At 39.9% G+C, this 26,052-nt stretch overlaps 1 protein-coding gene across 5 annotated transcripts; it reads left to right on the forward strand.

Annotated features, from left to right (window-relative positions):
- The first annotated feature begins 1,694 nt into the window (after positions 1–1,694).
- brd7 (bromodomain containing 7) lies at positions 1,695–20,909 on the forward strand. 5 transcript variants are annotated; one of them, XM_088333923.1, is made up of 17 exons: positions 1,695–1,802; positions 2,762–2,955; positions 3,077–3,170; positions 3,253–3,313; positions 3,709–3,853; positions 5,819–5,929; positions 7,978–8,141; positions 8,973–9,081; positions 9,159–9,237; positions 10,839–10,946; positions 11,013–11,148; positions 12,949–13,060; positions 15,727–15,765; positions 18,322–18,376; positions 18,455–18,592; positions 19,779–19,910; positions 20,773–20,909. In XM_088333923.1, the coding sequence occupies exons 1-17, from the start codon at positions 1,754–1,756 to the stop codon at positions 20,841–20,843; spliced, it is 1,797 nt and encodes a 598-aa protein (XP_088190049.1). In that variant the 5' UTR covers positions 1,695–1,753; the 3' UTR covers positions 20,844–20,909. The 5 variants fall into 5 exon arrangements, with proteins under 5 accessions (XP_088190049.1, XP_088190050.1, XP_088190052.1 ...); XM_088333924.1 differs by having other exon boundaries at positions 18,458–18,592; XM_088333926.1 differs by having other exon boundaries at positions 15,730–15,765.
- The last annotated feature ends 5,143 nt before the right edge of the window (positions 20,910–26,052 follow it).

A 26,052-nucleotide genomic window follows, 5' to 3' on the forward strand; every position in this document is an offset into this window, starting at 1 on the left:
AAAGCTTTGATTACTTATGGCCTTCCTGAAGTTTTGAAGACCACCCCTTGTGAGTCCACTGAGACAGAGAAAGTAGGGGTCCTGCTCCCCTTGCAGGAATTTCTTATTCATGTTCAAAATAGTCAAAAAGTTGAGAGCTGACTATCATCAAAAGCATGCATAAAAGCACTGCATGATGCATGATGTTTTTTTACTTTTCTGAGAGAAAGGAACACTCTTTACAAACTAAAATCATGACCATTTTTAAGTGTCCGGTCTTCGGTAAGGTTCACGGATCTCCTAGTCATCTGGGTCGTCGGGGCACCACTGAGGACGCAATTCTGAACAGCTTTCTCCACTGCTGATGGTTCCTGGCCTGTTTTGGGTTGTGGCAAAGTTGGCCCCAGTGCATTCCTTAATGTTTTTTTAGGTCTTCCTCTCTCGTCTGCCCCCTTGGACTGTGCCCTGGGGAATTATCTTGGCCAGTCCTGATGATCTTGTGACGTGACCATACTACTGCAGTTTTGGTCTGCGCACAGATGACAATAGTTCTTCGTAGAGTCCAATGTGCCCTCTGATGATGTTGCCTATTGTTTCGTTTGTCAGATAGTCATGTAGCTAAGCAGTTTCCTGTAGCATCGCATCTCCATGGCCTGGTTTCTCCTTTGCAGATTTACTGTAAATGCGATGTCTTGCAAGCATAGAGGAAGATGGAAGTAGCCAGTGCTTACTTGCCTAAATCTGATCTCTAATTTCACTGCTATGTTATTTTCCCTCCAGGTGGGGTTAAGTCTGGCAAGTGCTATCCTGGCCATGATTTCTGGTTCTGATCTTTCCTCTGATATGACACTTCCAAGATATTCAAATTCGGTGAAAGTAAAACATGGGTTATTGACGTTATGTCTCCCAATGCTGTCTGTACCTTCATGTTGGTTGAGGGCTTCAGTCATGAACCTCTCCAGGAGGATATGGAATAAAGTTGGAGAGAGAATGGAGCCTTATCTGACACTGACTGTGGTTTTAAACCATGCTTCAATGATACCAGTGAACAGTCTCAAACTGTTGATATTGTCATACAGTTTTTCAATGGTCTGAAATAGTTTCTGTTCCATTGGGCCACCAGGTGGCTTGATATACTCTGTCAAATGCCTTCTTGAAATCCACAAAGACGTGATGGAGATTTCTCTGGTATTGTTAAAACTTCTGGCATAGGGTTCACGGAAGAAAAATCTGTTCCTTTGTGCTCCTTTCCTCCCTGAAACCTGCCTTTTCTTCAGCTATGATGTTTTCAGACCATGGTTTCATAATTAGGAGCGATTTTGTCCATGTAGATGACCACTGTCATATTTGCCAGATCCCTTTGTCAATATGTCTATAGTTATTTCACTAACATTTCGAACGAGTTCTGACGGGATGTTCCTGATTCCGGAAGACTTTTTGTTCTTTAGCGAGTTCATTGATGTTTCCATTTCTCTCTGGTGAGGACTGATATATCTTTTTACATCAAAACTCACATACAGTCGTAAGGAAATCTGCTCAATTATTGCGTTATATTTAACTCTCAGAATCTCTATTTCCTTGCCACGCCAAGCGGATTCTTATTTATGGCAATCAAAAATAAAAATGTGTTGGATTAGTCCTCCCTCTGCTGGCTAAAAAAAAACCTTGTAAGCGCAAAGGCCAAGTCTCTAGATGGCGCTCGAGGGTCCACCTTTTTAAAGGTTCCGGTGTACTGTTTCCGGTTGTGACGAACCTGACAAAACAAATACAAACAATGGGGAAAAAACACAAGAAACACAAGTCGGACAAACACGAATTTGAAGGTATTTAACCGAATTATAAATACAAAATAAATGAACAATGTATCATGAACATGTTTGGTTTAACTACGCGATAGCCAGACGCAAAGCACCCTTCTTGAGGATTTAGCATTGATGCTAACATCTATCGCTAGACGCGTTTATGTTATCCTAAATGTAAAGAGAAACATATATGTATATTATTTAATTTAAATGGCCCAGTGTTATCTTTCGGTGAAATTATGGGGAATAATACGCGTGTGGCTGGTTATTGTTCTTTTATGTTTCACAACGTGGATATCAATAACAATAAAGACAATTCAAGTTTGTTATGTCCAGTGTTGGGACTCACTATTACAAATAACGGCGTTACGTAATGGTGTTTTTTCCAGTAACAGGATAGTCTAACTAATTATTTTTCCACCGTTAAGACGCCATTATTACGCCGTCGCTGTTATAGACTGTCAAAAGTGGTGCGTTACTTTGGCTGCAAAATGCAAAGGGGGACATGCCCCTTCAAACCTGACGCCGTTTTCTCCTGTGAGTTGTTTACGTCACATATTTTCGGATCATGTCACCGTTCAAAATAGCGACTATCATATAGTAAGATAGCCATTATGGATATATTATTTACTAATCGATCTCCAACCTCAGTGGAACTGTTTAAATCTAGGCTTAAAATACCTTTCTATTCTATAGCTTGTGAATGACCTGTATTTCATGTTGACAATATCTGTGTATTAATTGTTATTGCAACATCCGTTGCAGCCTGGAAGGGGTATTATGTCATGTGCAGACCCTTCTCAAGGTTTCATCATTCTCCTCATGTTGAGGTTTTTGAGTTTCTCCTTGCCCTCATGTGGGTTTTAGATCAGGGGATACTGTAATAATAGTTTTTGCAATAATCTCTGGTCTGTGCTGCCCTTTGAGACTCCTTGTGATTAAAGGCTATACAAATAAACATGACTTGACTTGACTTGCAGAATTCACAGAAAGACCCCTCAAGCTGGTCCTAAAGGTTTCTGGCAATGAGGTGACCACGGGAAGCTCCAGCCGGGACACCTTTTACGATGACCAATCGCCCGTCTGTGATAAGAACAAAGACAAGAAGAAGAAGAAAAAGAAGGACAAAGAGAGGAACTGTGGGACACCTGAGAGCGACAAAGGGAAGAAACGGGTAAACAAGTTTCTGCTGTTCTTCCCAAGCTTGTTAAATTCAAAATCCATTCATGTCTTCTTTCCCCACTTCGACTGTCTACTAAATTTTAAACTTATTACCACTTATTGATTTGTGGTAGGTTGTCAAAAAGAAAAAGGGTCGGGATGGAGACGGAGAAGAAGAACGGGAAAACTGCATGACTCCCATCCGATCACAGCTGGATAAGCTGGAAGGTTTCCTAAAACAAAAGTCTTAAAAATTGAAAGTCCTCTTTACAAATTACTCTTATCGATTTCTTTTTAATTACACTTTTAGCAGAAAAAGAACAAACTCCCCTTCAAGAAGCATTGAACCAGCTCATCAGACAGCTCCAAAGGTACGCAGGATTATTGATAATTCACTCAGCTGTAACCTGTTACTACAAGCACACAAAATAATTTATTTTTACTCTTTCTGTTTGGACCAAATTTTGAGGGATTTTAATAACGTTTTAGGATACTCTGCTTACTAAGAGAAATGGAAAAAATGAGAAACTCCTTAACAGTCATACATTTTTACGTGTACAACGGAAGTCTGATTTGTTTGTAACCATTTATTGATTTTTTTATAGGGGTGAACATTAACACACAAAAAAACCCCGCAGGAATACTTATGAAAAATTAGGTACTACTGATTTGATGGACAAAAAAAAGATGAGAAAAATACTTAACAACAAATGAAGTGTGAGTAACATCATGAGCAATAATTCTATGTGCAAATTTTGATGAATAGGAAGGACCCCAGTGCTTTTTTCTCCTTTCCCGTGACGGACCTGGTAGCACCAGGCTACTCAATCCTCATCCAGGAGCCCATGGACTTCAGCACCATGAAAGACAAAGTGAAGAAACAATGCTACTCTTCTTTGGATGAGTTCAAGGTAAGAGTATTTATTTATTTGGCATCATAAAGTATTTCCGTTTTCTTTATTTTTGTTTTAGACTTAATTGATATATTCTATTCTCAAATATACACAGGACAAGTCGGGTCATGTTTATTTGTATATCCCTTTATCACAAGAAGTCTCAAAAGGCTGCACAGACCAATGACTAGTACTTACTACTGACTGTTATTACACCACCCCCTGTTCTAAAACCTACTTGAGTGCAAGGAAAAACTTAAAATCTCAGCATGGGGAAAATGAAGAAACCATGAGAAGGGACCACATATGAAGTAATCCCCTTTCCAGGATGACCAGGCTAGAGCTGATGTGGCAATACACAGACATTGTCAACATAAATCATGGGTCATTCATAAGCTATAGAATTTAAGTGTGTTTTAAGCCTAGCTTCAAACAGTTCCAATGAGGTTGCAAATCGGATCTCAGAAGGCAGAGCATTCCACAGCACCAGGGCCCGAATAGAGAAAGCTCTCGAATCTGCGGATCTCTTCTTGGAGGTTGGGATCAGCAGCATTTTCCGAGCGAAGGTTCCGAGCAGGAACATAAGGGGGATTTAAATCTGATAGATATGAGGGGGCAAGTCCATGCATAATTTTGTATAATACCAACAGAACCTTCAAATCATATCTTACGGTGACAGGGAGCCATTGTAGGTTAGCTAAAATCGGAGTAATGGGATCAATCTTTCTTGTCTTTGTTAAAACCCTCCCTGCATAATTTTTTTCACCAGCTGCAGGCTCTTAAAGCAGGGGTCACCAACCAAAGTTACTTTTTCGGTTACTGATTAGCGATATGTATTTCTTAAATGACGTATCATGTTATGACTGTTTTATTATGTTATTACCAGGTTGCAATGATCAGAAGTAGGCTTAAATACGCTTAGTCAACCACTAAAATATCATGCCAGTTAGAAATCATATTTCTTAGAAAATTGCAATTACCTACCACTGGTTACCTATATTTAGTACCAGTCTGCGGACTTCTCTGGAGTTTTAGAGGGCTACCTTGTGCTCGTGGGCTCCGCGTTGGTGAGCACTGATAAAAACACACACAGTAAAAAGATAAAATCAATTACTTAAATTTTTAGTGTCACTGTCACAATTACAATTGTTTTTGTAATTATCTTACTCTGCTAAATTTTCCAGGGGAAAAAATCCAAGTATAACGGAAACATAGCAATGTGTCGTTTATCAAAGTCTTAACACTGCAGCTTTTACTTTATCCAACAATTAGAAAAATCCTAAGCCCAACGAGACAACACTGAGAGAAGCACAAAAGAGAAATTAGCTGCAAACAATGACTTGCAGTTTTAAATATGTCCACTAAAGGTTGCCCAAGCTCGGGCGCCACTCCCCTAAACTAATTGCTTCCTACCAATAGTCAACCAAGGAACTTTGAGGAAACCCATGCCAATGTTATTTTGATAAAATAAAAGTCACATATGCGCTCTTTAAGGCAATATAAAGAATACACAATTTAATTAAATAGCCCCTAGGTGTCTTTGCAAATGATTAACAAAGCTTTAGCTCCTTTCTATTAAAAATATGAAATGAAACAGTGAAGTTCCCATGTGCAGGTAAACATTTTCTTGAACAAATAAAAATAACTGCTGTTAAATCATGAATGAATCATTAAAATTAGTGTGTGTGTGTGTGCGTGTGTGCGTGCGTGTGTGCGTGCGTGCGTGCGTGCGTGCTCCAGTCTGCATGAGTTTAATAAACAGTAGTTCAAATGAAATTAATTGCTGTTATGCTTTTTTATTTTTTTAACCAATGGACTGTTGATAAACACTCCATGAGATTAAATCTTGGAGAGAGAAAAACATTGAGGGCAAAAAAACCCCATAATAATCATTTTATTATCAAATCTTACATCCCTGAATCTTCATGTTTTTTTTCTACCATGTGGCCCCTGAGCTAAATGTGTTTGACGCCCTTGTTCTAGGCCGATTTCAGGACAATGTGCGAGAACGCCATGAAGTACAACAAACCCGAAACCATCTACCACAAAGCGGCTCGCAAGCTACTGCAATCAGGGATGAAGATCCTCAGCAAGGTACACTACCCTGATGCACCACACGGTTGCAGTAAATAGCCTTTCAGGGTCACACTGTCCCTCTACCAAGTGGTCGCCAACCATCAGGCCGCAGACCCGTATTGGGTCGTAGGTAGTTTGTTACTGGGTCACACAGAAAGAAAAATCAGTTACATTATTTTTATTGTTGTTTTACTGACACTACTAGATGTAGGACTGAACTTGAACCGAGGCTCTGAGGTGGTATGCTTGAATTAAAATTAGTTTGATTCGCCCAGGCGGATGCAGTTGCTTGTCGAGTGGTGCAACTGTCAAGTCAAGTTACATTTATTTGTAGCACCTTTAACCACAAAATGTCTGAAAGGACTACACAGGCCACAATTACACCATTTATTTCGAGAACACTGAAATGATGCATGAACTTTCGATCACCATGGCGATCGCGTTCCTTTGGGCGACCGCCTGCCTTTTGATGTGCACAAAACTTCATGCTTCTCTGTCCAGGCGATGATACAGGGATGTGATTTTTCCGCTAATTCGCGGAATTCCGCTTTTTTTATCTCCAAAAATAAAATTTAAAAATTTTCGATTTTTTAAGTGGTAAAAAATCCGATTTTGTCTCTACAGCATTCCATTTTAGTGTTTCCGTAACTGAAATGAAACTTACTTGCGATTGGTTGAAGTCTCCGTGTTGACCAATAAACGCGCTTGTTATAAAGGCATAGGAGTATGCCATTGTTCATTTCTCACACGTTTTTGCCGGGTGTTTAAAGAAAGATGTCCGTGATCGAACGCAAAGATGCTCCGCGAGTTAAAGAAATTGATAAGATCGTAATAAACAAGTTTTGATGGGACTGGTTAGAGAAGGAATTATCTATATATATATATTAGTATGCTGCCTATTACTTTTCTTCCATATCTCGCGACTCTCACCACACTGCTTTACTACACCTATTCGCCATATTGAGCCGTCTACACACACTCATTCGCTGGATACAGGAAGCAATACTAGGAAGTTGGACTTTCTTAATGTATGTACAAAGATCTGATCAAAGCCACTCCTGCCATCCAATGGTGATCTATCATACGGATTATACTAATGAGCAGCGCCAAACCCTTTGTATTTTTACGTTTTGGCACTCCGGGACCATGCTTCTAAAAACGTATTTTTAGGTTAACGCATATAATTGGTTTAGATGTGGGTTTTTTTTTTCAAATCTGATTTATCAATAAAATAATCGACCGATTTGTTCAGAATTAAAATTGTTAGTTGCAGCCACAGCTGCAGGTAAGTGGTCACAAGCAATGAACTGTCTCTAATGGTAGCCTCTGGGACTGCTCGTGAACTGGATTTTCCTTTGTATAGCGAGATTGATTTTTATTTGAAACAAAACTTGTGTTTAGAGGTGCTTGTATAAATGTTGTTATTTTACAAAAAGCACAAACATGTTTAATGCCACACTTGGGCCTAGCCGTGAAAATATTGTGAGACAATGAACTGGTCGGTGGTACTGAAAGGGTTGCAAACCACAGAGTTTGTACGGGTGCTTGACATTTTTGAAAATGCTTGAATTTTATTGTTGTGTTTTAAGGGAAAAGTGCTTGAATTTCGGGTGAAGTACTTGTAAATGCTTGAAATTGTTGCAATGTTTCTTAACAAGTCTGCTCATAACTCATTCCTGAAACAAACATGTTTGTACTCCTCACCTGGTTGCTGCCACATATGTTTCATACAATCTGATCCAAAACAAATTCATCTTTGTCTCATCAGAACAGAGGATATCTTTCCAATAAGCCATGGTCTTTGATTACATACTTGTTTTTATTGTGTCAAAGCAATGTTTCTTCAGTCTTGTTTTATTAAACATTCTAATGAAATCCCTGCAGATATGTAAGGGGTGTAATCACTTTTGTGACACTACTGTACATTGCAGATATATTTGCGGCTCTGCAAAATACATGTCTCACACCAGATTTTTTTCTTTTATCGTTACTGAAGAAATTGGAAAATTGACTTTGAAGGTTCTTAAAAAGTGCTTGAATTTGGCGACCACTGTCTCCACATACAGGAGCGTTTGGATACCCTGAAGCAGAGCATTGAGTTCATGTCCCGTCTGGGGCCGTCTGACAAGGCCGCCAGGAAGTATCAGGGGCAAGGGCTGGCCAGCTTGCTGACCAAAAGAGAAGCCAGCACAGAGGGCAGCGAGTGCTCGCAGACACCCAGCACGCCCAGGTTTTTATTCTTATGCTTTATTTTCTCTTCCGTTAGGTCACAAGTGTCAGCATCTGCCATCAATTGTTGTTGTTGTTTTTTTTTTGCTTTTGTACCATGTTTGAAAGCTGTGACGTGGAGCCGCAGGCTGAGAACTCCAGGAATGTTTTTCAGCCTGTCCGATCTTGTTCCGTGACGTCTCTGTGCGCGTTTTTGTCATTCTGACTCCTTTTAAAAACACGTGTGACGTCAAATAGCTATCCAAACGGCAGGTGGCCAGATTCGTAAGAAGTAACCCAAATATTTTGCGCATTTCAAGACTTAGTTTTCTCATTTCCTTTTCAAAAAATAGAAATGCAAAAATAAATCTTATATCACGGGTGACTAATACCATTTGTGATTTTTTTTTTTAAAATTTATTTCCTACAGTAATATTTTTTTTAATTAAATATTGTCCCATTGCATTAGCAGATCATTTTGCTAATTTGATTTTATGATCTGCCAAAGAGGGATTTATTTATGTATGCATTAATTTATTAGTTTGTGCAGTGTGGCTTACTAACCTTCACCCATAAACATCACATTGCTAGCATGCTACCTGTTTGCATACTAAATTGTTGTCATTCAACTCTAGAAATAGCTCTTGTTTATATGTGACACATTTTAACATGTGGTCAGATGAAAGGATGGTACAAGTTAGCGAGCTACTCGTAAGTATTCTAGCTTGAAAGCAAAGTTCTTGATATGTGACGTCAAAATATGTCTCAATAATGCAAATACCATCAAAGCAGACTGAAAGATGGAACAGAAAACCAAAGCCTCTATATTTGTTGACTTTGTTTTTTTTGGCAGACATGACAAGGACATTAAGGAAGAAGAGGCCCAGAAGGAGCTGGAGGAAATCTGCAGGGTCATCAAGGAGTCCGGAGGGAAACTTTCCAACCGAATGCTGCAATGCGATGTAAGCAAACATGTCTTGCAAGATCGATATTGCCTCAGTGGAGGTCAGCTTCAATACTTTCCGTTTTTCCTTCAAAGTTGGAGTTTACCAGGCAGAAACAATCTGATGGCTCAACCACACTTGCCTTTGTCAACCCGGCGGATCCGGTGTCAGGAGGTAAACCCATAGGTCTTCCTCAAACTGATTTTTTTTCTAGAATTTGGGACAGAACATGTAGTGTTCCTCTATACAATTATGCAAATGTGTTGCAAAATATTCCAAGTGCCTGGGGTAGTGTTTCCCATAGAATTTTGTCCACCCACCACAGTCTTACAGTCTACAGGGTCCGAGGGCATGCTCCTCTGGAAGAAAAATGTGTACATTTCGAATTCAAACACATTGATCTGGTCCATTTTGAGCAAAATTGACTATTGAACCAAAAATACACCTGTTATGACATATAACAAATCATTCGCATAAAGCATGGTAAACAAGACAGGAGTTTAATGCAAAAATCAGCCCGTGATCTAACTAGACTAAAAATAAATAGCAGGCGAGGTAGGGAAAGTTGCTAAAAGTGTGCCTGTCAGTCACAAACCAGGTATAAATTTATGGATTTGCTGTTGGCGCTGGGTGAGAAAGAAACAAGCTGCGCAACTTGGGAACAACCAAATGTTTGTAAATGTCACCTTTTACACAGTCGTCTAATCACAGTGCTGGCGGGGCCAGACAAAACCAAGTGTGCGCTTTAACAATACAAATTTATCGGAATCTGGCGGGGCCAATTAAACCCTGGCCCGCCAGAATCCTCCTATGGTCTAGGAAACACTGCGGGGACTCAAGATATTTAGTCCCAAAGTTGACCCATTTGGCTTGTTTGAGCTGGGAAGTCAATGAAGGAACACAACAGTTTCAAACAACCACAACATATGAGGCGAGCTCTGAAACCGACAGAGATTGTCGTAAACAGTGATTGCACACAGCTTATTTCTGCTTGAGGTAGGGGATTGTGGTTCTTCGTTAGTGAATTTCGCCTCGTGTGTCGCGGATGCTTTAATTTTGTCCGGTTAGCTCCCCGCTTGCGTCGGGGTTGCTGAAGTATTTTCTGTTTTGTTTGCTCATGGTTGGCGCTCGTTGGCTGCTCGCCGTGTGTTGTTTGGCGTTAACGCCGGTTATGCAGTGTTGTTTGGTTTGCTTATTCCCGGCCGCTATGGCTTCTGCTGCCACCTTCACTGCTTTTTGTTGTTGGTGGCTTCCGCTGCCACCTTCGCTGCTTTTTGTTGTTGGTTCATAGTTGGCCTGGCTGATCACTGCATGTTTTTGGTGGCATTTTTCCGCTCGTACTGCACCGTCTTCCGTTGATGGATCCCCCTATTGTGGCTCTCCGTGTGTTTTTTTTTCCCCAGTTAGACCCTTTTTTGCTGTTCGTCTTTCGTTGAATCATTACTACCTCCACTTGTGACGCTATGCTTAGGCATTATCCGTAAAAACAACCAATGATTCGCTGAAAACAATTCTTTCGACCTATTAACATGTAAAACAAAATGGCGACTTGCATACCAGAGTGCTGGTGTTCTCAGGATGACAAAGACAAGATATGCGGTCTTCAAAATGCATGATCTAGGAAAGTAATTATTAATTATAAAATGCAGTTGAAATATATTTGGATTTTATGTAAAAAAACAAGTAATATTTCCACACATTCTGCATGTTTCCAAATTTGGAATTACCTTTAAAGCCACAAATTTTGCAGACGGCTTATGTGATCGCTTCCACAGAGGCTGGTTACTGCTCCGTCAAGCTGGGCATGATGGCCACCCGCCTGCAGAGCGGCGTCAACTGCCTCCAAGGTTTCAGAGAGGACAAGAGGAATTACATCACTCCAGGTAGCTTTCAAAATATTCACTGGCCAAGAGAGCTTTTATCTGCTGACCGTTTCTTCCTCGTTACAGTGACTTACATGAACTACGGGCCCTTTGCGTCCTACGCCCCCGCTTACGACTCCAGCTTCTCCAACGTAAGCAAGGAAGACTCAGACCTCATCTACAGCTTCTATGGGGACGAGTCCAGCCTGCAGGGCTCTGACAGGTCAGTTTGTGCTTCTTTGACTGTGACAAACCGTCTGGGTGAGACGACTTGACGTTGACTTGGTATTAGTTAATGTTGGCAAGGTTAATATGGGAGCTTAACATCATTGAAAATTGCAAATTTTGATGTCATGTTTTCAAGGATAGAAAATTGCTTGAATTTTGTTGCCATTTTTCACAACAAGCCTGCTTAAAAAGGACGCAGACACTGCTATCTGGTGGCTTCGCTTTGCCATTGCATTTCTTCCTCTCTCGTGATTAACTGCAGATGGCATTAGTTTGTATGGCACTGCTCTATGAAGAGTCATTGCCCTCTACTGGTCACGCCCATGAGGACAGGTGCATGCTACACCTAAACAGGCCACTATGACACGTGAATTCGTGCAAAGTTTACCCATCAATTATGTGCATTTATTATGGACAATGCATAACAATTAAGGTTTTCCTCTGGTAAATTGTAATGGGAAGAACTTCCTGCAATTTAAAATGTAAGCTACATTATTTACCTAACATCTACATGGAGAGGAATTTGTCTCAAAAATATTGACACACATCTGCAAGCATTATTTTAAGTTTGGGACACAACTTCAGTCTTACCTTTCAAAAGAGACCAAAATCGTCCATATTCTCCAAATGGTTCATGAACAGCACTCAATTTACTTTGGGTGCTTTTTAGATTGGGATTATAGTCGAACATTACAGGAACGTTAAGGGGTTAATTTTGTCATCCACAATGTACATGTATGGCAACTTTTTAAACTGGTAAAACATGATTGTTCTTTATGAAGATAATGTACATGATAATAATAGTAGGGTCGTCTATTCACACCATACCAGGTCAAATACACAATTCTTTTGTAATTATCAATGCCAATTCTAGTCTTATTAGTGAAAAGGGTCACAACTGGCGACCATCGCGAGTGCTGATTCCTGAATATAAGGTCAATGTCAATTTTAAACTCGAGTTAAAGCCTTAAAGTTGATTTAGCTCGATAGTTAAAGCTTTAATGCTGCCTTAACTTAGAAATTAAAGCTTTAAAGCATGTTAAAGCTTCAAAATGATTTAAGCTAAAGAGTAAATGCTTCAGAAAAGCTTTAACTCATGCATTAAAGCTGGTAAACGGCTTTGACTCATGAGTTTAAGATTCAAAACAGCTTTAACTTCTGAAATATTTTCAGAACTGCCTTAACTCATGTGTTAAACCCTCAAACTGCTTTACTCATGAACTAAAGCTTCAAAATGGTTTTAGCTCTAGAGTTAATGCTTCAAAATAGATTTGACTCATGGAATCAAGCTTTCGAATAGCTTTTATTCATGAGTTTGAGCTTAAACAGCTTGAGCTCAAGAGTTAAATTCAGAACTGCTTTAACTCATGCATTAAAGCTTTAAAGCTGCTTTCATTCATTAGTTGAAGATTTAACGCTGTTTTGACTCTCGAGATAAAACTTAAATTTTGATTTTTCTCTTTGTTTCGGATTCAAAGCTGCTTTAGCTGCAATTATAACTTAAAAGGTATAGTCAAACCTGAATCAACTTTTATTCTTATACTTATTTCTGACAGGATTGTTAATAAAAAATTGTTCAGACTCTCTAACAAATGCAATTAAACATGTTAGGCTAATGAGTTCTAAGTATGTGACTGAGCTGAAGCTAGATTTTTAACTTAGCTATAACAAATATCTCAATTTGTTTGATACTGACCAAATCAATTTGTCAAAATCATGAACTTCGACAGTAAGAAAGTTCGACTTTGTTTTTGTACTGTTAAATAACACAAAATCCATGCGGGTGGTTTGGCAGCTTGTCAGAGTTCCTGTCCAAGTCCGAAGAGTACGTCTACAAGATGGCCGACAACCTTCTGGACGCCATGACCAATGGCGAGCATTCGAAAAAGCTAAAGGACAACGAACCAGTAAGGATTTTGTTTTATTTATTTATTTATTTATTTTTTAAAGAAATCGATACTTTTGTGTAGGTGTGTGTTGCAGTGGCAGGCCCTGTATTTCATAACTAGGCCTTCAGAAGTGCTACACCTGAATCAATCTAACCCTTAACTCTATTATGACTATAAAACATTTACTGCAGCTACAGCTGCGGCATATAGAAAAGCATCAACAATAACCTCACACAATTGTTAAGTTATTTAGCAATATAGCCACAATTTATTGACCAAAAATTATTTTCATTTGTGCACAAAACCCATCCTCCCTTCTTTCCTCTAAAAGATTTCAATTACCGTATTTTCCGCGCTATAAGGCGCACCGTGTTATAAGGCGCAGCTTCAATGAATGATATATTTTTAAACTTTTTCCATACATGAGGCGCACCGCATTATAAGGCGCTATAAGTGCATGCTGGTTTAAGATCAGGTAATTGTGCAATTTTGTAATTGTAATCCTGTGCAGTCCTTCGAGACATTTTTGTGATTAAGGGCTATATAACTAAATGTGACTTAACTTGACATGGCTACAGTAGAGGATGTAGTTACGTTATGCAACCTTAAGATGGTGCCGCGCTAAAGGGAATGTCAACAAAACAGTCAGATAGGTCAGTCAAACTTTATTAATAGATAACAAACAAGCTTTCCACAATCTTCATTCACTCCCAAAATGAATAAACAGCTGTTTTATTATTTTCTCTGAGGTAAAACATTTTCGTGACACTACTTTAACATCTTTGAACAACAGCAAGGCATAACATTTTACTTTGCCTCCATTTAGTCAACACGCAAAAAACCGTCTGATACTGTTATGGTAAATTAAACGTTAGTGCAATCGCAATATGGTGTGACACTCGTAATGTGCAAAAACATACAAGTGCAAAAGAAGAACAATAAAGCAATAACATAATAACTGTAAAATGTAAAACGTAAACACACACCAAGTAGGACCACCTCTGAATTCTTTGATGTTAAGTTCCCGTGCCAGCGCTGTTGCCTTTATTCGAATAGTTATTGTACTGACACTTCTACTTGTTGGTCTTTGTTCAACAACCCACTGTTCAAGTGTGTCCTCTAACTGTTGCCATCTCGCTTTTATTGCCACAGAAACTTTGTTTAGTCTTCCTTACTTGGCGCAGCTTATCCTCATGCTTCCTCCACTTGTTGCTGCTCTATTTCCGTGTTCTACTGCGTGACTGATCGCCTTGAGTTTAAACTCTGCGTTATAAGCGTGTCTCTTAATAGGAGCCATTTCAGGGTCTTTATACAAATGCACAAATAAAAGATAATCGTTGTTTAATATTTCCCAGTATGCACAGCGCACTTCTTCTACGCGAAAAATGCAGTCGGTGGCTGCTTCTCTTAGTTGCGAGACCTTGCAATTCAATATTGATCCATACATAAGGCGCACCGGATTATAAGGCGCATAGTCAGCTTTAAAAAAAAAAAAATCAGATTTTATGTGCGCCTTATAGTGCGGAAAATACGGTACTCTGCGTACAGATTCTCTGTGCGTTTTGGTTCTATCTAGAAGAAGTAGTGGACACAGGGATTTTTTTTTTCCTTCATGATTTCTTCGTGATACTTTTGTTACTGCCCCTAGCTAATCATAGTTTGTGTAGCCGCTGGCGTTTCTCAAGGCCAGCTAGCGGGGGGTGGCTGGACAACATGGGATCTGATTGGCTAAACTAAAAGCCGCATCTTAACTAATTTTGTGCCTCAGGATCTACAGAGCCGATTGTGAAAGCCTCTGCGTAGATATCAGAACCTGACAACAAGTAATGGATAAAATGTGATGGGTTATATGCTTAAATATGAAAGTCAAGTCATGTTTATTTGTATAGCCATTAATCACAAGAAATCTCAAATGGCTGCATAGACTACCATTACACTTTCCACTACACCATACAAAGCACATATCTGGGAGCAGCAGAACCAGGGGAAAAGCAATGAAAGTAAACTGAATGACAATTTGGAATTATTCAATTAGTATTCGTAAACAAATTAATATCACATTGCAGGCCCTGACAGTGCATAGATACTTTTTGCTCAATTTCACACACACCCCAGACACAAACAGTTGGCCATATTGGATGGTTCCACTAGACGCAGTTTGATGTCGTCACTGGTCTGCACTAATTTTGTGGGATGATCCAAAAAAAAAAAAAAAAAAAAAAGAGGAATGTGTAAGCGTTGCGCTTCATGTTTGCCTATATCTTTTTTTAGTTTCTCACAGAAGGTGGGCGGATAGATCTGGCATTCCAAAATTCTTAGTCGCCCTCTCTTCGGCCTGGCAGGCTGGATGCAACAGGCCAACCAGTGGCCAGGTAGGGAGAGGGGGGTTAGTCAAGTAATAAAAGTGTGGCTATCAGTCACTCAGCCTGTTGGCTTGCCCGTATTCATAATTCAGTTCGCAACGTTTAACGCCAAACTATAGCTTCGATCTCCATATTTCGAATGTCAATCACATTAATAATGAGGTGAACATCCACTCATTCAGTATGGCCGTCTTACTGGGGTTGCCCAAATGTAGATTAAATACAGGGACCATTAATTGGAATGTAAAGGGGGCTGTGGTAATATTTTTTTTCCCAAACTACTATTACACAACAAAAACTTGATTGTGATTGTATGATTAGCAGGTGGACAACCCTTCACAAGGCAAAGCAGAGGCAGAGGTGAGTCAATTTTCTGTGTGTGTCTTCAGAAGGTCCGTGCACCTGTTTCCCGACCCTTGCATTCCAGCGCAAAATGTCAGTGAAAGTTACGGTGGGAGGGGGGGCGAATCAAAGCACATGTCCTCCTAGCAGCTGTGTCAACATGGCGGCCGCACACTGTGATCCAAATGGAAACCTATTGAAAAAAACAGCCGAGACCACGGGGGGACTTTGGTGTTTTCATTCGCCGCCTGCTGAATGGCCCCTTTTGGCGGCGACACACGCGAACACGAAATTTGGTCTTGTTTGTCATTCTTGGCCTCCCTCCAGTTGTATACGTATCGTGCTGCAGGCTTGCTCGCTCGCAAAATCTTGTCCAAGCGGGTATTGCCGCCGTCAGCAGATCTTGACTGACATGTTAAGGAAAAGACACGTTTGTACGTGGCATTGTTAGGGTGTCAAAATTCATTTTAGCCTGGGGTGAAAAAACATTCTCAGTGGGCCAAACTAGTACATTAATGGAGGAATGAATGTGACGGATCCAAGGAGAAAATGATTTAAAGGGCTTGGGGGAGGATTATAGAACCAATTAATTTTACACACGCGAGACAATAGAAGTGCCAGATGTGTCTATGGGGATAATCTTAGCCTAGTAGTTAGCCTGTTTAGGCGCAAACTAGCTGTAGAGAATAATTTACCCCAGAAACTGAGCTGAGCACAATTTGACCTGCTTTTGTGCAAGCGACTTGAGGCTGAATTCAGCAAAGATTATAAACATATCAATATTTCGTTGGGTTGTACAGTGTACAGCATATGCGTCAAACTCGGGCCCGGGGGCCAAATTTGGCCCGCAGTGTGATTATAATTGGCCCGCCAGATCATATCAAATGTGCATTACAGCTGGCCTGTGGTATATACTGTGCCGCTGATACTACAAATCCCACAATGCTTTGCTAGTATTTTGAGAAGAAAAGATGCCAGGTATCTGACTTAGGCCAATGTGCAGAGTAGATCAGAGCTTAGCAAACTGACCTTGAATATATTTGTTTCTCATGCATTTTTTCTACTGCAAAGCATGGTCTGTCAGTAGTTGAAATTTTGGATTTTTATCGAATTACATTATCATTTGCATATCAGTTGCAATTAATTTTTCAATAAATATCGACTTCAGCCCTTGTCTTCACTTCTCTGCTTAATTTTGGCCCACTGTGAGTTTGAGTTTGACACCCCTGGTCTACAGGAACATCTCTCATCTGGAGGGTTCTTTCCGAAGGGCTTACAATTAAATTATGATTCAGGAATGTACTTTTACCCTTTTTTTAAATTAAGATTTAATCTCTGGCAGTGTTTTTCAACTGCATTTGTTAACAATTAATTTCCACTACTGTTTATTTAACCCGGTGAAACTCATGCAGACTGGAAAGTGACAAAAATAGCACGCAAGCACTAATTTAAATGAGTCTTTCTGTTTTTATATTTTTATTTTATTTCATACATCTAAAAGTAATGAGATACATCTTTTTTAAACATCTGCAAAGACACTCAGGTGTTTTTATTTTGTATTTTATTGTATTGCCTTAAACAGAACATTTGTGACTTAAGTAAAATAACAGCAGTATGGGTTTCCTCTATGTTCTCCGGTTGATTATTTGTAGTGAGCAAATACAGCTTAGAGCAGTGATTTTCAACCACTGTGCCACGAGAGATGGTCAGGTGTGCCGTGAGAAATTATCCAATGTCACTTTTTGAAATTTTATAAAACATTTATGAATCATTTTCTGCAAATATTATGTCATTGTCAAGTGTCTGTCCTGCAAAAACTGGGGGTATTGTAATTAAACAATACTGTTCATTTTATAACATTTTTGGTTAGTGGGGTGCCACAAAACGTAGAAAACATGCCCTGGCTCAAAAAAGGATGAAAAACACTGGCTTAGAGGTAGCATTCTAAGCCCGGCCCGGCTAGAGCCAGCCGGCCCATAATGTCAATCATTACGTTCGGGTCCCATCATTTTTAGCTTTTTTTTTGGGGGGTCGTTGTGGAGGATCTATGCAATGCAGTCCATCCCCCCTGGCGCAGCTCAGCCCGGCCCGGCACGCTTGGTGACGACACTGTAGACAAGAGAAGCGGACGTACAGCAAGGGGGCGGAGTGTGCCAAAATTACACCTCCTCCTCCCGAGTCTTCTCAAATGAAATATGAAAATTCAGGTTTGCCTAAACTCGGTCCCTCAAATCAAGTTCATCGGTCAGGCATGGGCTGGGTTGGTTCCGGCTGGATTTCATTTTATTTTTTTTAGGCCCAACGTTAACCTTAAAGCTACAGTGGCTGCTTTTTAGGCCCAACATTAACCTTAATGCTACAGTGGCTCCTTAGCGAATGGCACCTGGCTTTAGGGTTTAAAACTGCAAGCAATTGTTTGATGCGCTGCCATGAGTTTCTAAGAAATTCCTGAAATGTTTTCCCTTGATTTGAGTCACTAGCTTCAAAAGAATCTTTTTTCATGTTCCTTCAGTATTTCTTCATCATGAAATGACTTCTTTCCTCCTCTTTCTTTCTTACTCTCTCCCCTTTTAGGATTGTCAAGATTTGGGCTGCAGTAAAATGGAGACGGCAGTTAATGAAGCGGGAGGTAAAGGAAACATTTGTCCAGCAGACATGATGTTCTGTACCGAGATCAATAATAATCGATTGCGTGTTGTCGTGGTAGCAGACGTGCAGCAAAAACTGGACCAGACCACGCAGCTCCTGCGCGAATTGCAGGAGGTGCAGAAGGAGCGTCTGAGTACTAAACAGCCACCCAACATGATTTGCCTGTTGGCGCCAACCCCCAAAGAACTGGACCTAGGTATATAAAGAAAAAATATATATAAAAATATTCATATTATTGTAACTCTTACTTGGGGTCACTGACATTTTTGCAGCTCTGAGCTATTATTATTATGGTCGTCTTTGATTAGTCCAAAGGTCAACTCGTTTGATATGCATTTCTAAAAGAACATGTAATTATGTTATTACAAGGTTGTAATTAATGAAAGTCTGGTTAAAGTAGCTCAGTCAACCACTAAAGCAGGGGTCTGGGGCCTTTTTGACCCAAAGAGCCATAACAGCAAAATGTATTTATTTATTTATTTGGGTCATACCAATTATAGTTTACAACAAATTTCAGCAACTACCAACCCTACTCTTTAGACAATGTCAACATTTTCAGCGCATTTGACATTAGATGATTTGTTAATATTTGAGAAATAAGAATAATGCCAGAGCTCGTGTGCCTTATCGACAAATATACCGATTTTAACTCGTCTCCCTCCCTCAATCACTCAAGATCGTTAAGGCTCATGTTGACTTTCATTTTTTCCACAAGTATCGGGACAAGCAGAGTCCTTTTCTAAAACTGTCACAAAATACAGCAAAGGGGGATACTGGCGTATTTAACTTTGGTGCAGACAGAAGTGCGTTTTGTGCATAGCTCCGCCCACCCCTCGCTCAACAAATCAAAATTATCTGTGCACAGTTGGCATTTCTGGGTGTTTACAGTTTGTTCTATGGGTTGTCAACATCAAATGGCTTAGCATTGAACCTAAATTGTTTAATGAGCTTTCATACCGGTATACAGCCAGAACAGGGTCTGTTGGTGCGACTCCTTGACTGGAAACTAGTGGGGACTGTGCTTTTTTTTTTTTTTTTTTATACACGATTGGCACTATGTCGGCTATGCGTACATTCGATTCGACTGCGCTGGAATGTTATAGATGAGATTTGCATGAGTATAATTTGATCTGACCAAAATGTACACATGAAAAGAGCCATAATTGGCTCGTGATTCATAGGTCCCCGACTCCTGCACTAAAGCATCTTTCTAGTTAGCAATCCAAATTCCTAAAAGAATCACAATCACCCAACGCAGGTAAGCTATTTTAACTACCAGTCCGCTGGCTACTCAGGTGTTGTTATGGGGCTACTTGGTGTCCGCCACATAGGGGACCCCCTGTTCTAGACTATAAGCTGAAATGTTTTTGATGCCTCGGCAGCTGAGAGGGTGACAGCCAACCTGGCCGAGCTGACCGGTCGAGTGGCGCCGTGTGACATCAGCAGCGTTGGGGCCATCAGGAAGGCCATGGGCATCCTTCTCCCCCCAGAGACCCTCGTAGACCTCACCACAGGTAAATATTTCTGCATACTTGTCACCTGCGGACAATTGTTCCCCTTTTTAATGGTTGTGATTCCCCTTATTGAGTGATACGATACTAGACCTCACAAACACAATGCCGCACCTATTTACTCACAGAGCGACAGACAGTGAGACTCTTTGTGATTAATGGCTATACAAATAAAAATGACGTGACTTGAAAAAAAATGACCATAGTGGTCTGCTACCACGGGCCGGTTTGAGGTTTGGCTTGCATTCTGGCCCCTATAATAACATGAATAATTATAACAATAATAATAAGCATAACTACTGTCTGATTACTAGACCACTAGGGATCTAGATGAAATAGGAAAAGGCATTTGATTTGATCTCATCATCCCACTATTTTTACTCACGGTACCTCATCTTGTACAACGATGTTTTGGCTGATCTTTGTCCCTAATGCTCAATTAAATGTATACCATGGCCCTGTGAGTAAAAATAGAGGAAACGAGAGAGCAAGAGCAACATGAGAAATTGGGAGAGGAGAGAAAGAGAAAAGAAGATGAGCCAGAGTGAGCAGGGGAATTAGGAAAAGGGAAAGAGATGAAAAAACAGACTGAGAGAAAGAGGGACAGACAAAAAGAGGAATGAGCGATGGAAAGAAAATTTATGTAGAGAAAGAGTGAAGAGAGATACATAGACAAAAATTAAGGGTAAAAGACAGACGAAAAGAGAAAGTATGAAAGGAGACAAACAAGAAATACAGCTACATGTAGCTTTGGCGGCATGAAGTGGCCAATTTAAACTGCAGCTCGTTTTTATCTTGTACTTCTCTTGGTGTGGTCTCGTCATATTCAAACCCTTGTTCTAAAGTGTCCCCGTTTGTGTTTCAGTGCAAGAGATGGCTGAACCCATGGACACCACGCCAAGTAGTCACGATACATTTCCCATTACTGTCATTTAAACTTTTTTTTTTTTTTTTTCCAAAACTTGACTTGACTTTCAATAAACTTTTTATTTTTTAACCATGCGATTCGTTGTGACGAAATTAATCGGGCATGAAAATGGGTCAGGTGTTAAAAAGGTGAGTTGGGTGTGCAGGAAATATGTTCCTGAACACTGTGCAACCCAACAAAAGCTGTCGACCCGCTCAGTGTTTCAGAGACACCACCCACGTTTACAAGTTGGGGCTATTGCACAAAACCAAGGTAAGGGATTAAGCCTGGATATGTTTTTATTTTGTCTAAATCTAGCCTCAAACTGTGAAAAGATGGTTCAATTTAGCTCGGCCTGTTTACTATTGTAATTTATTCTCTGCAGCTAGCAGAGTAATAAAACGTATTGGAAAGTACAGAAAACTACAAAAATATACTAAGAGTAGTCCCCTTTCCAAGGTTTTTGTTTTTCTTATCCTGAGCTTTTTGTGTTTTTCCTTGCCCTCATGTAAGTTACAGATCAGGGTATTCTACAGTATGTGCAGTCTTTGAGACTTCTTGTGATTAAGCACTATACAAATCAAAATGACCTGACTTTACTTGCTGAGCGGAAAGAGAGCTGTGGTGAGAATCAAATCATTTTAAGGCAGTGGTGTATTTCCGACGCTGCGTCATCCACAGAATTGGCGCCAACAATGTCAACCTTCACACTCTCAATCTGTCCGGCAACAAGATCCGTTCCTTTAAGGGGAGGTGGAGGTAAATGTTTTTAAATTGTTGTTTCTCAATCAGTCTGCCACACGAAAATATCCAAAGTTTCTCAATATTTTTTGCTTTAACTGACTTTAGTGCTTACAAAGTAAAAACAATGTTTCACTGGGAAATCATTTCTCCAGGTATTATTTCTCTTGAGTGGTTAGCGTGTCGGCGGCAGAGTTCTGAGTCATGGGATCAAATCCTCCTGTGTGTAGTTTGCATGCTCTCCCCGTGATTGATTGGGTTTCCTCCGGGCACTCCTGTTTCCTCCCACATTCCCAAAAACATGCATATCAGGTTAATTGGACAATCTAATTTGTCCCTAGATGTGAATGAGCAGGTGAGTTGTCTGTCTCTGTGTGCCCTGCAACTGCTGGCGACCAGTTCAGGGTGTCCACTGCCCAAAGATGGCTGGGATAGGCCCCTGCTGAGGATAAGCGGTGCAGATAATGGATGGATGATTTCCCTTAGGGAAATGTGTATTATTTCGCGCCTTTATGTGATAAAACTTCCTTGATCCCCAAAAACACTACAGGTTTCTTCATTTTCCTCATGCTGAGGTTCGAGTTTTTCCTTGCCTCGATGCAGGTTTTAGATCAGGGGATGGTGTAATAATAGTTTGCAATAATCTGTGGTCTGTGCAGCCCTTTGAGACCCCTTGTGATTAAGGGCTGTACAAATAAACATGACTTGACCCCAATTTAAAAAAACTTTAAAGCTCTTTTCTTCATCCTATTTATCAAAGAAAAAAGTTTCAAAAATGCTATAATTATGGGGTGCTTGGGTTGAAACAGGCTGGTTACGCCCATGTTGTACCGTCATCACGTCAAGTCACATTAATCAAAACACATCTCAAAGGACCGCACAGGTTACGACGACACCATCTCCTGATCTTAACCAAACATGCAGGCAAGGAAAAACTCAAAACCTTCAGCATGAGGAAAATAAGAAAACCTGAAACGGGGCCTCAAAAGTGGCACTCTCCCTTCCAGGATGATCAGGGTGCCATAAATTTAGCATGGGGTCTTCAGGTCAAGAAATTCAAAATACAAACAAATCGATCAAAAGTGTGATGGTGTTGATGCAGGGATTCCACAGTTTTGTCTGTTTACCGTCTACTTACCATGACGTAGCGGGCTGAAGTTGACCATTCTCTACCCCGATTGGTTAAAATTGCAGATGTTGGCCGCCAATAGGGGCAGGGGCCTTCGCTACAAAAAGACAAACACTCCCAACCCGTTTGAACGACATTCATTTTATTCCAAACAAACCACCTCACGCGTTAGCTTCATTCTCTGTAAAATCTCACAGATCTCACAAAAGTTCTCCTGGGATATACACGATTCACGTAGGTCACCAGTTTGGATTTCCGAACGGCGAATTTTGCGGAAAAGAGATTTTCTCGGACGATTTATTGAGAACGATCGGATCCCACACGAAACCGCCAAATGCACAAAATGTTAGTGAGAATTTCCACACACTTGAGACAATTAGGAAGGTTAAGGCCACCAGATGAATGCTCCAGTTTCAGTCCTGTTCGAGAAAACGGGCACGAGAACAGAAACGACAACGCGATTAGTATTACATGCGGCAAAACTGATTGTCCGGTTAAGAATATGCAAAACGATCACACCCCCTGAACACCCCCACCCCTCCCCTCTCTTGAAAATAAAACATGCGCCTCGCTCATTACACAGTAACAAAGCTGAGAAAATGATCCACAAACAGAATTGCCGGTTTTATCGTACGCAAAGATTCCTGCCAAATGTTAAGTGCAGGGGTGTCATACTCATTTGAGCTCAAGGCCACATGGGAGAAAAATCTCACGGGGGTTGGGCGAGTGGACTCGAGAGAAAATGAGAGGACGAAAGGGAGAGAGCGATAGACAAGAAGAAAGGAAAAGAGAAAAATAAAGTGAGAAAGGAAAGACAAAGAAAAAATAAGGAGCATGAGAGACATTGAGACAAAGAAAACCAGGGAAAAACATAAGTACAACAATAAAGAGAGACAATAAGAAAGAATATGCATGATAAAGAAAAATAAATCTTTAAAGAGAAAATGCAAAAAAGAAAGACCCTGGCAGAGAGAAATGAGAGAAAGAGAAAGTAAAAAAGAGAAAGGAGGATAGAGGAACAACAAGAACAAAAGAAGACATAGGGAAAGAGAAAATAAGAGAGAAGATATAAAGAAAGAAGGAAAAGAGAAAGAAATACGAAGAAGAGAAAATATGAGAGAAATCGAGCTACAGTCGTTTTGTGAGTGGTACCTGACTTTGGCGACATCCAGTGGAAATATTTGAAAAAGTAGCTCATTTTTTCCACTTACACTTCTCGACGGGTTTGATCCAACCTGCGGGCCGCAAGTTGGACACCCCTGGTTTAGTACATTACATAATGCAGATCATTTCATTTCATTTCATTTCATATTTGAGTTTCCATATCAGTGGGTACAAAAAACGGCATCTAATGTGTCCAGTCCATGGCATCAACATTTGGAGGAATAATGCAGCAACTAAAAGGGCTTTCTTTTAACTCATTTGTTGCCCAAATGATTATTAAAGATGTCCTGTAGCATACCAGCTCAAATAGTTAACTCATCTGTAGCTATCAATGCCAGTTAACATTGGTTGAAAAGGGCCACGAGCCGGCCGGCTACCATTCTGAGTGCCGATACCTGAATGAGGCCAAATGTCGATTTTAACTTGCGAGTTAAATTTGCTTGAGCTCAAGAATTAAAGCTTCTTTTACTCATGAGTTAAAGCGTTGAAATCCGATTATTGAGTCAAAGCCTTAAAGTTGCTTCAGTTTAACAGAGCTTCGAAATCTGCTTTACCTCTGAATTCAAGTTCTAACGCTGCTTTGACTATTGAGTTAAAGCTTTAAAGCTTGTTTAGCTTCCGAGTTAAAGCTTCAAAGCTGCTTCAACTCTCATTTCAAGTTCTAAGGCTGCTTTAACTATCGAGTTAAAGCATTTAAACTGATTTTACTTAAGAGTTAAAGCTTTGAAAGATGTTTTAACTCTGAGCTTTAAAGCTGCTTTAACTCTGAGTCAAAGTTCCAACAATGCTTTGCCCATTGAGTCAAAGCTTGTTTAGCTTCTGAGTTAAAGCTTCAAAGCTGCTTCAACTCTCATTTCAAGTTCTAAGGCTGCTTTAACTATAGAGTTAAAGCATTTAAACTGATTTTACTTAAGAGTTAAAGCTTTGAAAGATGTTTTAACTCTAAGCTTTAAAGCTGCTTTAACTCTGAGTCAAAGTTCCAACAATGCTTTGCCCATTGAGTCAAAGCTTTAAAACTTGTTTAGCTTCTCAGTTAAAGCTTCAAAGCTGCTTTAATTCTCAGTTCAAGTGCTAAGGTGCTTTAACTATTGAGTTAAAACATTAAAACTGATTTTACTTAAGAGTTAAAGGTTCAAAAGATATTTTAACTCTTAGTTTCAAAGCTGCTCAATGTTCTAATGCTGCTTTGACTATTGAGTTAAAGATATAAATCTTCTTTAATTTGACAGTTATAGCTTCAAAAGTGCTTTAACCCAAGTTCAAGCTTCAAAATCTGCTTTGACTCAGAGTTTAGGTTACAATGCGGCTTTGAGTATCGCGTTAAACCTTTAACTCATGAGTAACGGCGGTTATAAAGCTTTAAAACTGCCTTTACTTACGAGTTAAAGCTTTTAAACTGCTTTAACTCTGAGTTCAAGTTGTAACACTGCTTTGACTATTGAGTAAAACCTTTAAAGCTGCTTTCGTTTGACAGTTATAGCTTCAAAACTGATTTAACTCACAAGTTCAAGCTTCAAAACCTGCTTTAACTCTGAGTTCAAGATATAATGCGTCTTTGTGTATCACATTTAACTTTTAAAACCACCATTAATCATGAGTTAAAGCTTTAAAACTGCTTTTACTCATGAGTTAGTTTCAAAAGTTGCTTCAACTCGGAATGTAAGTTCTAAGACTGTTTTGACTATTTAAAACTGCTTCTAGTCACGCGTTAAAGCCTCAAAAGAGTTGAAGTCCTGACGCTTTGACTATCGAGTTAAAGAGATTTGAAGGCTTCGGCTCAAGAGTTAACTGCTATGAGTTCAATTGAAACACGTTTTGACTCAAGTCAAAGATTCAAAACAGCTTTTCTCTTAGTTTAAGGTTTAAAGCTACATTAGTTTGAATTCTTACAAAAAAAAACAAGTGACTTTGGCTGCCGTAGATGACTAGAGACGGAAACCATTCATTCGAACTAAGATGCCACCCACGACAGACGTCAAAGATCCATTCTTGCGAGGCCCAAGGAGTTAAACCTCCATCAGTTTTTATAGTCTCTAGTAGCGCCGGATCTTAAACTAGATGAGTTTGGGACTTAAAGAACCAGACTACCGTACTTGTTTATAACTCGTATCTTTAGTACCTTTAAAATTATCTCAAAAGGTTTGTGTGCGTTATACACGAGGATATTTGAGCAATGATTGATCGATCGAAAAATATCGCTGATT

The sequence above is a fragment of the Urocampus carinirostris genome, chromosome 4 (genome assembly GCF_059441175.1).
Source record: "Urocampus carinirostris isolate Australia breed hairy pipefish chromosome 4, RoL_Ucar_1.0, whole genome shotgun sequence".
Classification (NCBI taxonomy): Eukaryota; Metazoa; Chordata; class Actinopteri; order Syngnathiformes; family Syngnathidae; genus Urocampus; species Urocampus carinirostris.

Coding starts and splice junctions, on each gene's coding strand:
- brd7 (XM_088333923.1), top strand. CDS start 1,754: ATGGGGAAAAAACACAAGAAACACAAGTCGGACAAACACGAATTTGAA. Junction 8,142..8,972: donor CAGACACCCAGCACGCCCAG/GTTTTTATTCTT, acceptor TTTTTTTGGCAG/ACATGACAAGGACATTAAGG. Junction 18,377..18,454: donor GGCAGTTAATGAAGCGGGAG/GTAAAGGAAACA, acceptor TTGTCGTGGTAG/CAGACGTGCAGCAAAAACTG.